General features: G+C 35.7%; 1 protein-coding gene across 2 annotated transcripts in view; it reads left to right on the top strand.

Moving 5' to 3' along the window:
• The window catches only part of LOC149801795 (uncharacterized), a 95,868-nt gene that overhangs the window by 62,885 nt on the left and 17,435 nt on the right, over window positions 1-15,548 (top strand). For both annotated transcript variants that reach the window (XM_089956140.1, XM_089956139.1), the window contains exons 14-18: window positions 190-378; window positions 3,887-4,197; window positions 5,259-5,447; window positions 14,575-14,768; window positions 15,292-15,455. In XM_089956140.1, the coding sequence (XP_089812266.1) occupies window positions 190-378; window positions 3,887-4,197; window positions 5,259-5,447; window positions 14,575-14,768; window positions 15,292-15,455 (1,047 nt within the window). The remainder of the gene's footprint in view (window positions 1-189; window positions 379-3,886; window positions 4,198-5,258; window positions 5,448-14,574; window positions 14,769-15,291; window positions 15,456-15,548) is intronic.

Here is a 15,548-nt window from a genome sequence, read left to right as displayed (position 1 = left end):
GAAATTCTGGATAGTAGAGCATTATTCTCCACAGGGGACTCCTGTTTAATGTATATTTTAGAGGTTGAATATGACAGCAAGGTGAAAGAAATTTGGTTCGCACTGTATACTTGTCCTTGCATTAGCAAGTGTCCATCATTTTAAGATTTGATAAAGCATGTTTAACTGTATGGGAAACATCTATTACAGTGAACACAACCATGTGTCTGACAGGTGTACCCCACATGAGTATAGCAGGGCAGGTAGAGGCAGGTACTACAGTTTTACCGAACTTCAGCGTACCACCTCCAGTGTTGCAGCACACATATTCCCAGCCAATCAGTGGTGGTATCACTCAGCTACAACAGATGATGCCAACATCAGAACCACAAATGCTGGGTAAGCACAGCTTTTAGTTGAAATGAATGTCACTTGTTTGGAGTTATAATGAACATACTCAATTATCCCTATACTTATTTAATCAAAGGTGCAGATGACATACATGCCATCCATTATGGTTTTCACCAAATTTTACACTGGCCTGTATATGGATTCTAAAAATATAAACATAAAGCAATGAAAAGTTGTTTTTGTCATTTTTATTATCACCTCTTTAATTCCACTGATATAAATTTGAGAATATTCTTAAAAAGATTACTGCTGCATAAGAATAGTATAAGAATACTCTTTCCCTATTTGCTATTCATAGCAATGGCATATGACCTATTTTAAAGAAAACATAAGTGTTTCTTCAAATTTGAATTTTGCACCACAGATTCATTATATTGGTAAGCTAGTTAGTCAGCAAACTAGTTCATACTTTTAAAGAAAATGGTGCCACATGTTCAGCAAAACACTTTACCCAGCAAGTTGTTGATGTTATATGATGGAAAATGTCAGAGCAGATGGATCTTTTCAAACTTCAAAACATGTCAGATCAGAAAAAAGGATAAAGAATCACTGCTTTACAAACCTTTGCAAAAGAAAGTGAGAGTATTGTTATACAGCATGCTGAGCACATGATCATGCTCATTGTAATTTAAGTTCCAGTTCATGATCATTCGGTGAAAGTTACACAAGTACACTAGTTACAGTGAGTGCTAAATATAAATAACAGACTGCCAACCCTACTGAAAAAATCTGGAGAATCCCGATTTTTGGACCTCTCTCCCAATTCCCTGATTTGTTTAGCTCTTCAAGAAAATAAAAATCCTTATTTTTTATATATACAAAAACATCATTTTCCATTTCCTTTTTCTGTATCTAGTTTTTCTGTGTCTGGTATGTTTCTTAGTACTTTACCATATCAGGCTAAATTTCCACTTTTCACCTGCCAATACAAAGAGATTGTCTTACAGTGTGGTTCTCTTTTTTCTGACCCCATCAGCAAATCTCAGCAACATATAGGATAAGTTTATCAGCAGGAAGCGAAAAAAAGAAAAGGAAGTAACTGATGAATTTTCAACAGTCAAGAAAAGGAATGGGATCAAAAATATGAGTGATTGGGGGAAGCAGTTTGCTTTCATTCGTCCATCAACTTGCAGGGCCTATCATGCATTCTGCCAATGCTGCTCACAACATCTCTCAATATGATGTGGTGGTCTAGATGATATTAATAAACACAGTGAATGTGGAATAAGCAGATCATCAGTGGGTTGCTCTCAGGGGAAAAAAAAGGATGGATCTGGCCAACTCTTGTTTCCAACCCTTGTGAGGATAATGCTATCAATACTTTCAATACCGCACAGCAACAGCAATGCTGAGAGAGCATTCTCAATGGTCAGAAAAAGCAGAACTAGCCAAAGAGCCAGCCTGTCAGCATCAACCGTGGAAGCTATTCTTGTTAGCAAATTTGGCACCCAAGGACAAATAAATGATGAACTTTTGCAGAAATGCATATCTGCAACATACAGTTGACTTAAATAATAAAAGTATACATCTTTATCATGATATATACACCTTACTCTTGTACCTCCTGATTTATTACCCTGCCTCCTGATGATCTGGGGGCAAATTCCTGATTTTGATTTTTTCAATGTTGGCAGGTCTGAGATAATTTGTCAGTATATTTGGATGTACATCATATGGATTTTGAACTTTTGTGACAAGAATTTTGACCAGCTGCAGAACAAAGTTTCTAGCAAAAATGTATATTTTTCATACATGCTGTTATTCTGGCGTGTAATGTATAGATTACACATTTTATGCTCAAATTATGCTTTCTTGATACTAATAATAGCAATAATTATGCTTATTCCTCTCGAGGAGTTGGCATATATGTGATTATGTTACCCTGCCCATCTGATCATCCTTGTGTATGTTTAATACACATTAATTCCTACACCATTACAGATAGACATTAAACTTTTGGATAATTGTGGATGGTCTGTTGATCTGCACAACAGGTTTAGAAGTTTGATGAAACTCAAAGGGATAGAGTTGGAGTTAGAATGGTGGGGGGTGCAGAAGGGGACACATTAGCCTCAAAATATTGCTATGCACCTGCCATCAGGTAGAGTGTATCATGTTATGATGATGTGTATCGTGTGTGCATGCGTGTACATGTGTGTGCATGCATGCATGGAGGCGGCTAAACAGTCAAGGTCATAGTGACTGAAAGACAGAAAAATTATTTAAAACCAAAGATATATATATAACTTGTAAGGAAGACACCTATTGATTTGTGGTTTTCAAGGTCAAAGGTGAACATAGTACCCTCTCATAAGGAAAACAGTTTCTGGAAAATAAACTTATGACTTACGCCACAGACCAAAACCAGACATTTTTGATGGCTTGCATTTGAGACAAGGAAGATGCCTGTTGATTTCAGATTCAAAAGGTCAAGATAAAAAATCTACAGGAATAGCAACTTCTGTGCCATATGCCTAGTCCAAAGTTCATTAGTAGCATGCTTTTAGGGCAACCTTTCTGGCTGTCATGCATATAAGGCATGGAAAGTATTGACTTTAGTGTCAAGGGGTCAAAGGTCAAGATCACAGTGATAGTAGCATAGTACACGTGTTCAATAGGTACTGCATTTTTAGTACAAGATAATCCAACCAATGAAAGGGTTTTTAAACAGAAGTATGATAATACTCTTTACCACACGCCAGATGTATAGTGGACCATATACAATACTCTCATTATGTTAATAATGATAGTAATTTCAGGAGTTTAAGTTGTTGCCCAACTCCACTTCACAACAAGTAGTAGATTGTCCATCTCAGATGCAAGGAGGTTGCAAGTTCAAACCCTGGCTGAGTTGTACCAAAAATGGTATTAGCAGCTGCCTCACTTGGTACTCGGCATTAAGATATTAGTGTTTGGACTAGTCGACCCAGTGTCAGGATAATGTGACTGGGTGGGACATGATGCTACATGTCTGCGACATGATGCCCCAGTGACAGATTTCACTGTAAAGTGCCACACTGCAGACATTGTAGTGGTATGACTCAGATTGTTAAATCCAAATCACACACCACTTACACTAATAAATCCAGAGACTTGAAACCATGAAATAATCTTTGGCATGGTCTGGATGTTTGCAGTCATTTCAGTCCATGTCCACACATATACACACACAGTGATTTTTATGAAAAATTTGGTTTCATGCTTGCGTTTCGAGCATACATCTTTTTATTTCTTGTTCTTGTAGTATATGTTTCAGAGGGCAAAAATGTATTAGTATTAAGCAGTGTTATACCATGTACATTATTATTAATTTATATTTTTGTCAAGATTTCTTATGGTTTCCTTTGTGACTTCATCATCTTCACTAATAACTCATAGGTTTGAAATGTATGTGTACAGTTTATGGTATAAAACATCATAAGAACCAGGGATGGGGTGAGTAAATAGTTGTCAAAGATGAATTTAAATTTTTTTCTGTCTTGTGTTATATTTTCAGGCCCTGGTGGTGGTCAGATGAGCATTTGCCAGCCCAGTCAGGTTCTGGTTAGTCAGGTTCCTGGCCAAATGTCCTTAGCTGGCCAGCTACCAGGGACAGTGACTGTGGTCCATTCTCAGATCAGTCTCCCACCCTCATCCTCACCCTCTCTGGGTCCAGATTATTCTCAGTCCCTGCAGGTTGGCCCACCAGGACACCATATTCAACCCCAAGCATACCAGCCAATGCCTGTCCCTCCTATCAGTGTTGGGGGTCATATATGGGGAGGCCCACCAATTTCCCAACCACCAGCATCTTCAGCATACCTACAGGTAGGTTTTTTTAATCGTTTATTTTGAAATATCCAGTAGTGTGGTGTATTAGAATGGATGAACATGATTGATGTAGGAATTGGATATTTAAAAAAAGTTCTACTTTAAAGTATTACAATCACATGATGCTACAGAACTAAAATCATGCATTGTCAGCATAGAGTGGACTGGGATTGGTGATCATAATTTAGTACCCTATTTCTGTTGCTCATTACAAAACAAGAAATTAGTCTGGTGTTAGATGCTATCATTGAGGGATATTCAAAATTTATTTCATAATACTCCCTGGTTACTTAAGTTTTTTGTGATGCTTGTATTACAGTCATGTAAGTATGTGCAGAAAAGATAATGGTGCAGATGTCCCTTAGAAATTTTGTGTCTACCAGATTTAAAATATGCAAAACTGGACTTCGTTTGGCCTAGTGGGGTATATGCCAGCAACACAACAAGCTACCTTTTCAGGTTGTTCAGCAGCTTTGTACAACATGTGTTACCTTACTTCCTCTTGATTTGTGTGAGTGAAATATTTTTAGCTAAACCACAAAACTCGTATACATTAGGAGAAAGTGTCGGCTCGGGATTTAGAGTATGTAACTCATCCTGTTACCTATTCTCCTAGCATATTATTATCAGGTATTATATTTTAAGATGAAACCAAGAGTAAAATCTTTTTTTTTTTCATAATCCTTTCCTGTTCATAATTTTGGCACACTCTCCCAAGCTCTACCTGCAGTTGCATCCGTGAAAATCATTCAGATCCGTTCCAGTAGAAAAAAAAACTGATGATTGACTTGATTTAGCTTCAATCTCTCTGTGCAGGGAGAGATCAGTCTTGTCTGCCCTGTATCATGGCAGGCAAACAACTTTTCAACACTTCTGTTGATAAAACAAATAAATTATTATGGTAAACATTATTTTTAGCTCAGGAGAGCTGGATTTGCAAGTTAGTGGATGTATTCCTAATATTTTAAGATCTGTAAGTATTCTTGAAGAAACTTTGTTTACCATAAAAATTTGGTAAATAAAACCAAGCTATTGAAGTTTCCTCATTTTCCTGGCAGGGTTTATCAGGAAGCTATGTAAACAGTTCTCCCTCCAACAGTTATGTCTCCACTGTTCCATCATCCACAGCAGTGTCTGTATCCTCTGCCTCCTACACATATTCTGTTGCCCCCAGGGAGGAGCCAAAACGCAGGTTCACTGAAGAGCGACAGGAAGATAAAGTGCCAGAGAATCTGCTAGGATATGAGGTAAGGATTGTACTTTTAGAAAAAAGAAAGTATTGTGTTTGAGAAATTTACTGTATTGCCTGCATTCAGTTTTATGCTATTGATATATCACAACATTGTTTGAAGGCCAGCCATAGTGTTATGTGGATGCTTAATTTTTATGCAGCCACCATGAATATGGCAGGGGCAGGTTGTCTTGTATGTCTGTTGAGTATCCTCAACTTTTTGTGTCCAACCAATCTCAATTTTGCATGGAATGTGTTGGAACCTGGCTGATATCACTTTGTACATTGTTTTGTCACGCTCTGATACATTTGATATTTTATGAGTTATGTTTCTTTTTTGGTGTTAATTATACAGTAGAACTTTGATTATCCAGCACCCAGTCAACCCTCAGTCTCTGTTAACTGTCAGAGCATTGAACGAACTATTAAACACAGGTACATGTACATATGTAGATATTATGATTTTTTTTATCACTGGGTATATTGCATAATACTTTTAATGTACATATTCTGTTACTGTTCTGTTCTCATATCTGTCATTGTTTCAATCCCACACCCTGATGTATAATCAAAGTTCTACTGTATATACTATATATGTTACTTCTTATGTCACACGATTTTCAATGAATGGCCTTGAAAATTGGCAGACATTATTGACATGGGTTCCACATGAGAATGTTCTTCTATCATGCTCTGATGCAGTTTTTTTATTTTTCCAAGAGTTGTGCTGCCCATTTTCTTGTTTGCTGTTCTCATCATGATTTTTGTATGCACAACTGGTTGCAGTTTTTTTTTTATCCAAGAGTTGTGCCGCCCATTTTCATGTTGTTTGCTGTTCTTATCATGGTGATTTTTGTATGCACAGCTGGTTGCAATTCTTGATGAATTTCCTGGAAACCTTTTAGACCTTATTCACATGCAGTCAACATGTACATATCCTACTGTTGTGATCTTTTGCAGTAGTTACCTTTCTGTAAGGTCAGTTGAGTATATGGTATTATGCTGAATCATATGTCATGTGTTTGTGTGTTATACATCTATTAAGTTAAGCTTGTTATCATTCTGGAGGCCATGCTTTGATTCATTTTGATGGAATTCGGAATATACTTGATATCATGAAGTGCTTCGACCAGTTCAAATGTTAGCGAGATCGATGCATGGTTTTATCTTGCTTCTGATTATCTGAGCTTGTTACCAAACCAGGAATATAAGCTCAAGATCTCAGATTGCACTTGTCAACACTTTAGCAACTTTATCTCTGATCAGATTGTTATCAAATTCAGTAAATAGGCTTATATCACCAAAATGTATAATGTATTTTATTATGAGTGAAATCTGTGCATATTATTGAGGTAATCTTGCATATGATTAAATGAGTTTCATCGCACTTGAGAGACATATTTCTGACCTGGTTTTTATCCTGTTTGGTAACGGAGCAAATATTATCAGTATGTTGGATGCTTTTTATTATGATCATGACCTGTGCATATTTATTAGGTGATTGATCTGATTGACTGATTTTGATAAAATTCGGTAAATAGATTTGTATCAAAGATCTTCACTGAGTATGAGTATGAATGAGAGCAATGCATGTTAATGGAGTGATTTAGCATCAGACTGGCTGGACTCGTCAACACTCTACTATCCATATTTCTGACCATATTTTGATCAAACTTGTTACTTAATCTTTTATTATCAAGGTGTTTGATAACTTTGATTGTGAGCAAGATCTGAGCATATTACCAGTCTGGAGACAGCATTCCAATCAGATTTTATGCCAGATTGGTGAAGAAGCTTATATTATCATTGTCTTCAACAGGTGCAATAAGCATGTTCTGTGCATACAGTAGTATCATCAATTTTTATGGCTTTCATTGTTGCCCCAAACCATGAATTAAAATTCTCAATGAAAAATGAGCCATGTAGGATGATGTGTTTGTTTTATTTTTGTATTTTAACCTTTTGAAACAAGAATTATAAATCATTTTATATTGTTTTAATGCACACGTTCCATAAGGTATCCGATAGCTGTAATTTTACATTCACTGCGTTTAATTGATATGTGAGGTAAGTAAGGATAGAGAGAAAATGGAGAAAAAGCATAAGGTATTTAAACAATAGTAATACTCAAAATGAAAGAAAAAAAATAATACAAAATAACATTATATGAAAATTAAATTTAGTACTTATCCAAATCAATCCTTCAGTTGAGTACAGCTGTTGTTGAAACATTTAAATCCTTCTGATAACACATTTAATTTTATCCAAAGGAACAACAGTCCTGTAAAATACATTAACTATTTCTTGAAACACTATTATGAATGAAACACAGATTTTTGGACAAAGCCACTGTATCAACATCATGTCAATCAAGTCTCATGGTACTCACAAATACTTCTCCGGTAAATAATTACCAAATTGCTGAATTAAACAAGTCCAGCTTTCTCACAACACTGATAATTAGGTCCAATCTTTCACTCATTGTCACGTGAGCTGCAATTATCTATTCACTGTGAATTGGCTTGATTAATGAGGTTGCAAGGTTTACTAATACTGTGCACTGATCGTCACCAGTAACATCTTTTTTTTCTATAATGACATCCATGACCTGTTTAGCATGGAATTGTGACTTTAATTCTTCTTTGTACTCTTTATTTACTATCAAGTCTAGTGGTTGAAGTCCATCTGTACAAGAGGCAGGCACAATCATTATCTGCCTGGTAAGCAAGCACCTGCACCGTGTTCGCAGCTTGTGATAGGTTAGGAAGTCCAGGTACGGAGGGGTGTGTCTAAGTTGAATTTTACCACTCTTAAGCCACTGTGTTAACGCCATGATGATCCGAAAGTACTGATGCTGCAGCTTGGTGGACAATGGTTTAAGTTAGAGATCATTCATATGTACTTTAATAACTGATTGGCCTAGTGTTGTTGACTGCTTTGGCTTCCTTTGATTTTGAGCACTCAAATGAAAACATGTTGAAGTGATTTATCTTGACAGATGTTTTACTTATGCTCATAGAGATGGAAGTATTGTTTTAGTGTTGTTGGCTGCATCAGCTTCAACTGATGTTATTCACTTGGTCGAAAACACGGTGTAAGTATTGAATTTGCCAGGTCTTTGATTTGTGCTCATACAGGTGGTAGTATTGTTTTAAACATTAAAGTGACTGCTGTTTGTGTTGGCATAGTTTTATTCTTTTGTATTCTTTATTTTGGGTATTTGTAGAGGTTAAATCATGAAATTAAATACCTACTAATATGCAAACTTTGACAGGCAAAACTTCGAATTTAAGTACCCACGAAAAGGTCATTTTTTTTTTTACAAAACCACGAAAATTGAGCCCAACGAAAATAAATGATACTACAGTATTAAGGAGATATCTTGGATGTGATTGGCTTACCTGTTCTCCCTGTCTAAATCTCGAGTCTGTTTCTCATCTAATTTTTATAAAACTTGGTAAATGGATATGCATTATCAAGATGTTGTATAAGTTTGATTATGAGCAAGTAGCTATGGATATTGTTTATGCCTTTATATTCAGAACAATTTTTTTTAAGACTATATAGTCAAATTGGTGAAATCAGTATTAAATTTGAAAGATAATTGACATTGCAAGTCAAATCCATCTGTACCATCAGTTTACCAGGGTTGCAGTGACCACTCAGGTGGCCTAGTGGTTAGAGCATCTGCCTCAGATGCGTGAGGTCGTGGATTCAATCTCCAGCTGAGTCCAAAGACTTATGGTAATGACAGCTGCCTCACTTGGTGCTCAGCATTAAGAGTTAGTGTTAGGACTGGTTGGCCTGGTGTCAGGATAATGTGACTGGGTGGGACATGATGCTACATGTCTGTGACATGATGCCTCATTGCTAAGCATCACTATAAACTGCCACACTGCAGACATCAGAGCAATATGACTGAAATTTTTTTAAAGCTACGTTAAAAGTCCAAATCACACATACACCAGGGTTTCACTTTGGAAAATCAACAAACAAAACTGGATGGGTTGATAGGGAATTCAAAGACAAAACCAGTATAAAATAAACTAATGCAGAAATTCAAAGATAAAAATCAGTGTAAAATAAATACAGTTATGTTATTTAGAGGAATATGTCACAAATAAATTGAAAACTTACTGTTTGTCCATCTTTCTGTAAAGAATCCTTAAATATCCATAATGTTTGACATTAGTCAATTTATATGTTAAATCCCTGATATCAGTTATAGGTCACACAATAGCAGTCATGAATGATCTGATTCACAATATCCTGTAACATGATAATTCCATAAGTTTTACATATAAACATTGAAAATAAAAATTCACACTTTAGTGATTCACACTATGTCATCTGGTTACAACCACAAGAATTCAGCATTTTCTGAATCACCAAATAATGATCTAAAATCCTCCACCTTTACCTGTTCACTCTAAACATCATCTTTACTGCCATCTGCAGATGCTTATGTGTGACACTTTGATCAACCGGTTTGTGTAACTGAACAGGTGTCTGCAAGAAGTTCAAATAAGCACCATAAGGCTCTGCTAGGCATTCAGGTATCAGATTTGTAGTGTGATCAAAAGATTGTCAACTGGGAAAACAAACTGGATGCTGCCTTTGGATGCTAGGGGATTAAGTTCAGATGGCACAGGGGGTTGTAGAACTGTTTGGAACTGAATAAATATCAAGTGGTTACTGTCTTTACAAACTAAGGTCTTGTTGACCCACATGCACTTGGTGATAATTTAGGAAATATAATTTGGGAATTAGATCTGGCTAATGAAAATGGCAAATGCAAATCAGATCAAATCAAAGCTTTCAATGCATCAAAACAAACTGTTTTGTACAGCAAAACACAATAAAGAATATAAATTCAATTTGTTCGGACTGTGAAAATGAAAGCAGTATACTTTCTGGTAAAGACCCATGGTAAACAACATTGATGGACACTACACTTTTAGATGAGTAATATTTAATTTAATATTTCAGATTATTATAATCAAAATAAATGTAGATGTAAGTAAAGTGTGACCCGGCTATAACACGGTGGTTGCGGACCATAGAACCTGACCGTGTTATAGACCAAACCATGTTATAACCAACCAGGTTGGTTAGCTGAAGAAAATGATGCACACACCAAAAGAATGTTTGGGGGGGGGGATAATTAATAAAAGCAGGTGAAAAAATATGTTCCTTTGATTAAATGAAGACAAACTAGTCTGAAATACACTTATATATTGACAGCTTAACATTTGTATTTCATACTCTGTTAAGTACTGTACATGTATATGAAAAATCTATGAATTTGAACATAGATCACGTGTTAAAAAATTCACATGTACAAAAAAATTGGTAGTCCTCGTTTGATCTATATCCAACTGACACTTAACATTTAGCTACAATATTGTTGCCAGTAACATTTGGCTAAGTTGTTTACATACTACATGTACGTGTGATTAAATTGGCCTGGCTTTTGGTCAGCTGGAGACATATCATCTTGCCAAGGCTATCCAGGGGATGACGCTATTCATAGAAAAATGAAAACATTAACAAATTTAAAAGTTTAACAACCATCTTTGTGAGGTACCCCATTTTCAGTTAATGTGATGGCCAGATATCTGTGGTTTCAAAAAGTTGAAAATTAAATTTGCATTTATGCCACTATTGGTAGCAGTTGTAAGCATAAACATTTTTCTGCAAAAGGAAACTTCAAGGCACAATAAACGTGTTCCAGTCACTTTGGAAAATGCAACAATCCATCAGATTTTATTATTTAAGTTTGGTGCTGACTTCCTTTGGTAAAAGGTTCTCTTTTTCTTGAAGATTCAGCTCTCTTTGATGAAGGGTGCATTTACTGTTGAAGTCACTGCTAAAGGAGAGCTTTGGGAACCAAACAAATGCCCATTTCTTGTTGTGGCAGCAACATCAAATAATTGTAGAACATTGATTGAGACTGATTCGTTTTTTATTTGCTTAGTATTTATACAGAATGATCACTACTTCATAGGTAATTAGTTTTCTTTGAAGTTTCAGCAAAACTATTTTTCTGGGTGCATTAAAAAAAAAGGAATTAATCGTCATTGGTTTATTGTAGCAGTTACTGTTTCTTCCTTCAGAGGTTGGTCAGTTGTAACTAGACCCGGTAGTATGACTGTTGGAGTGTATTACAGCATATAGTAAACAGGCCAGATGTCAGCAAAAGCAGATTATGATAAGACAGTTCATTGTGAAGATGATATGTAATTATGAACAAAAAATTAGTTTATGTAACAAAAGAAGAAACAAATATTTGTTCATGTATGAGAAAAATATATGTATATGACATTTTGGGAGCCAAACCACAATCATACATCTGAATTTGTGTTATAATGGAGCATGCAATAGCAGGGTCACACTACACCACTCCCTCGATAACTCGCACACAACGGGGTCCACAAACATAGACCGCACTATAAACGAGGCGCAAGTTACCGAGGGACCTCCAAAAATTGGAAAAAATCGCTTTGACGTGGAGAAAACTGAAAGGGGGGGGGGGCCAGCATTAGGGAACTGGGCTGTTTAATGACTGAATCCTCATTTTACAATCATGTCGATAATAATTTTTAATAATGTGCTTTTTCTAATGAAGTTGTTTGTTATTCTGTTTAAATAACATTTTTTTCTTCAAAATATCCAACATATGAAAGATCATTCTAACTGATTTAAACAACCATCATGTGTACGTGAAAAATATGTGTATTACGTCACTGCTTTTTGTTTTCTTGATGAGTCTTGTTCCCGTAGTGGTATTTAATAGTATCTTGCAAAATCTGTAGTCCATAATTTGGGAACTAGACTAACTGTTGATACACCACCAAACAAGATTCCTTTTTTTTCATAAACATGCAACATTTTGTTTTGTGATACATCTACATCGAAACTCAATTTTTTATTGTTCAATTAGTACAGTGTTAATGTTGTGATTTCAGTGGAAGTAATAATGAAATTTCTTATCATCCCTGAGGATATCTCTAAATGCCAGTTCAAGAATTCTCTGCACCTCGCTTGTCCACAATGGTCCCTATTTGTGAAATCAAGCTCGATATTTTACGAAGTATTCATTTCGCTTGACTGCCTTGTTATCTTTGATCACAGTTATGAAAGAGTCGGTTAATTTAAGGTAGTTTCTGTTACATACACAGTAACGTTTATTCAAGTGTTTGACTGATCAAATGAAGTGAGTTCACCCGACATATGACCGAAGCCGCTAGATTTTAAGTTAGTCTGATTTTTGTGCTTTTTAACTATTTTATTCCTCCTCCTTTTTTTATATTCAAAAGACATAATTAACGTGATAATACGGAGGAGGCCAGCTTTAATTCAGTGCAACAATACAACAAATACTTCCGCAATTCAGTTATCAAAACACGGTCGGCACTTAGGTTCTCAGAGAAACACTCACGACATAGCTGTTAAGGTAGATTGACACATTTTACATTTAATTACAAGAGGACACATTGCATTTATGATGATTACACTTAAAAGGAACTAAAAGATGGAAGTAGAACACTAATTTCAATTGATAATTTTTTTAATTTAATTTGTATTTATCCACTCGGCGTAAGTGACATTTTCATTGATCAAAATTTCCTTACATATCGTTAATTGCGGGGTACTAGGAATGTCGTTTGGAAAGAAAATGTAAAAAATTGTATGAGCTATTTTTAAATTTGATATTTCATAGTGTTGATCAAAATTTCCAGGTCCTATCTACTGTTTTCAACAATAAAACAAGTGATACATTAAAGTTTCCGTTACCAATTTTGATCACGATTTTTTTTCAAGTTCAACAAATAGGGATAAATTTTGGGGGTATTTTCGGGTTTAAAAAATGGGATCCATGCTTGACACCGCATTATAAGCAGGTTTGCGAGTTATCGAGGGAGTGGTGTATATTGTGTTGTAAATACTATAATTAAACGTGCAAACACTGCATATCACATATGAATTTCTGGATGGAAATGGTAGTTTAAAAAATGTAAAAATATTTGTTTGGGACCATTTTATTTGTTCTGCAGAAAAAAGAATTTCCAGTATATCCTCTAAATTTATCAAATGTGTTGTATGTCATGCTTATAACATGACCCCAACTAAGTGTAAATTGAATGTGCATTAAAAATTCATCAAGCAAGTATATGTGGTGCATCAAAAGTAAGGTCTAGTTTGAATGCCATGAAACCCAAATTAATCACCATTATTCAAATACAAAAAAAAAAAATTTTTAATCTCTCATAGGATATACACATTTCTTGTAACAAGGATAACCAGTGTGGAAAATGGGGGAATACCTTTAAAATTTAACTCTCAAGAAATACATATAATTTTTACAAAGAACCAAATATGAACTTCTCAATTAGAATGAAAGTACCCACTCTGAATTGATCTATGTCTAGGAAAAAAAGCATTTTACCAATGAAACTCAGTATATCAATTAAATTAGACACGATTTTTAGGCTACACAGATGCTTAGAGGATTAATGTAAAGAGTCAGAATTTGCATATTTGACATCTTTTTCTGTTAGTCATTTTTTACATTTCCACACTAAGATGAGTTAACTGTTTTATGATGTTGTCCAACCTTCGTTTTCCCACATAACTTGAGTTGCCCATCATCTGCAGTTACTAGACTTTGTGGATGGCAGTCACTTGGGTTGTGTAAGAACCCTGGGGTGAAAGGCCAAAGGTCAAGATCTATGAGTGAAAGCAGAAAAACTGTTTCTGCACACAAAACTTTAGTTGTTAACCATGTACCTTTAATCTACAGTTAGTGGATGACATACACACTGGGTATGAAAGAAGCCTTCTGATTTTTGGGGTCAAAAGATCCAAGGTCAAGGTCACTGACTGAATGGAGAAAAATAGGTTTTGCAGAATAAACTTTTTTTCAGTAGTAAGGTCCTTGACCAAATATGCAAGTGTATAGATTCAGGAATCAAAAAGTTCGGAGATCACAGTCATGGTAAAGTCTAATATCAAAATAAATTGTTTCTGTATTGCAAGTTTAGTGTGTTTGTGCCTGCAGGGAAGACCATTAAACATGAAACAAATGTATAATGTGCTGTTTGCAGTACCCATGTGTAAATGTTTACTTGTATCCTTTTCAGCATGGTCCACCTCATCTGACGAATCTGGTGGTACAAGGTCCACCTCCTCCCTCATCTTATGCCTCCATACCCTTAAGCAGTGATCATGCTCGCTCTGGAGGTTCATCCCCCTCTCAAGTGGTTAGCATGGCTTGGAGCCCTCATTTAGGGCCACAAAATGGAGGAGTAGGGCTACAAGGCTTGGAGGAACAAAGGTAAGCAGGTGCCCTGTTTTGAACATGGGAGGGACATGTAGTGTTGTTCCCATCTATCCTTCCATTTATCTGTCCATCAGTTACACCTTCATTTACTCTGTACTGTTGTACAGTTTTGATTTTTGTAATTATTTGCCTGTTATACTTCAGTTTAATTATTATCTCATGAACCTGTTGTTAGTAAAACTTGGTATCATTTATTATTATGACCAGACATTGTGTCTTTCTTATCAGAATTTTACAAGTTACCACACTGTTTTCTAGTTAATTATTCCGGAATCATTTGAATTACGGTATAACCTTGTTGAGATGATCATTTGGCCTGAAAAATGCCAATTATGGCTTTAACACTTTCACAAGCATAAATCCTGATATTATGATTTATAATAAATTCAGTAGATTACTAATAGACATTGTATTTGTAAACATAGTTTAAAAAGACATGCAAAGAATCATATAAATTGTCAGATTTGAACATTTAGGCATGATGTATATTGCAAGTGGATGACACTTAACATTCTAGGCAATCACCATTGGAGCATCATGCAAATGGAACCCCAACAATGGTAATGCCACCTCCCTCCTCAGTGGTTAACAGCCAGAGTACTGCATCTGCAGTTAATAATGGTCCTTTTGAGCCTGGGGACAGAGGCAAATCCTTGATGCCACCTCCACCACCACCAGCAGGTAAGGGCCAGCATAGATAGGTAGATAATTTAGGGTTCTGAATGAACAATTTTTGCCAGGAAAAAGTTCATGTTGGTGCAAATGTTTGGGCTT

Source organism: Sinohyriopsis cumingii, chromosome 4 (assembly GCF_028554795.1).
Source record: "Sinohyriopsis cumingii isolate HCF-2022 chromosome 4, ASM2855479v2, whole genome shotgun sequence".
In the NCBI taxonomy this organism is placed as follows: Eukaryota; Metazoa; Mollusca; class Bivalvia; order Unionida; family Unionidae; genus Sinohyriopsis; species Sinohyriopsis cumingii.
This window is presented reverse-complemented; position numbering and strand designations above follow the sequence as displayed.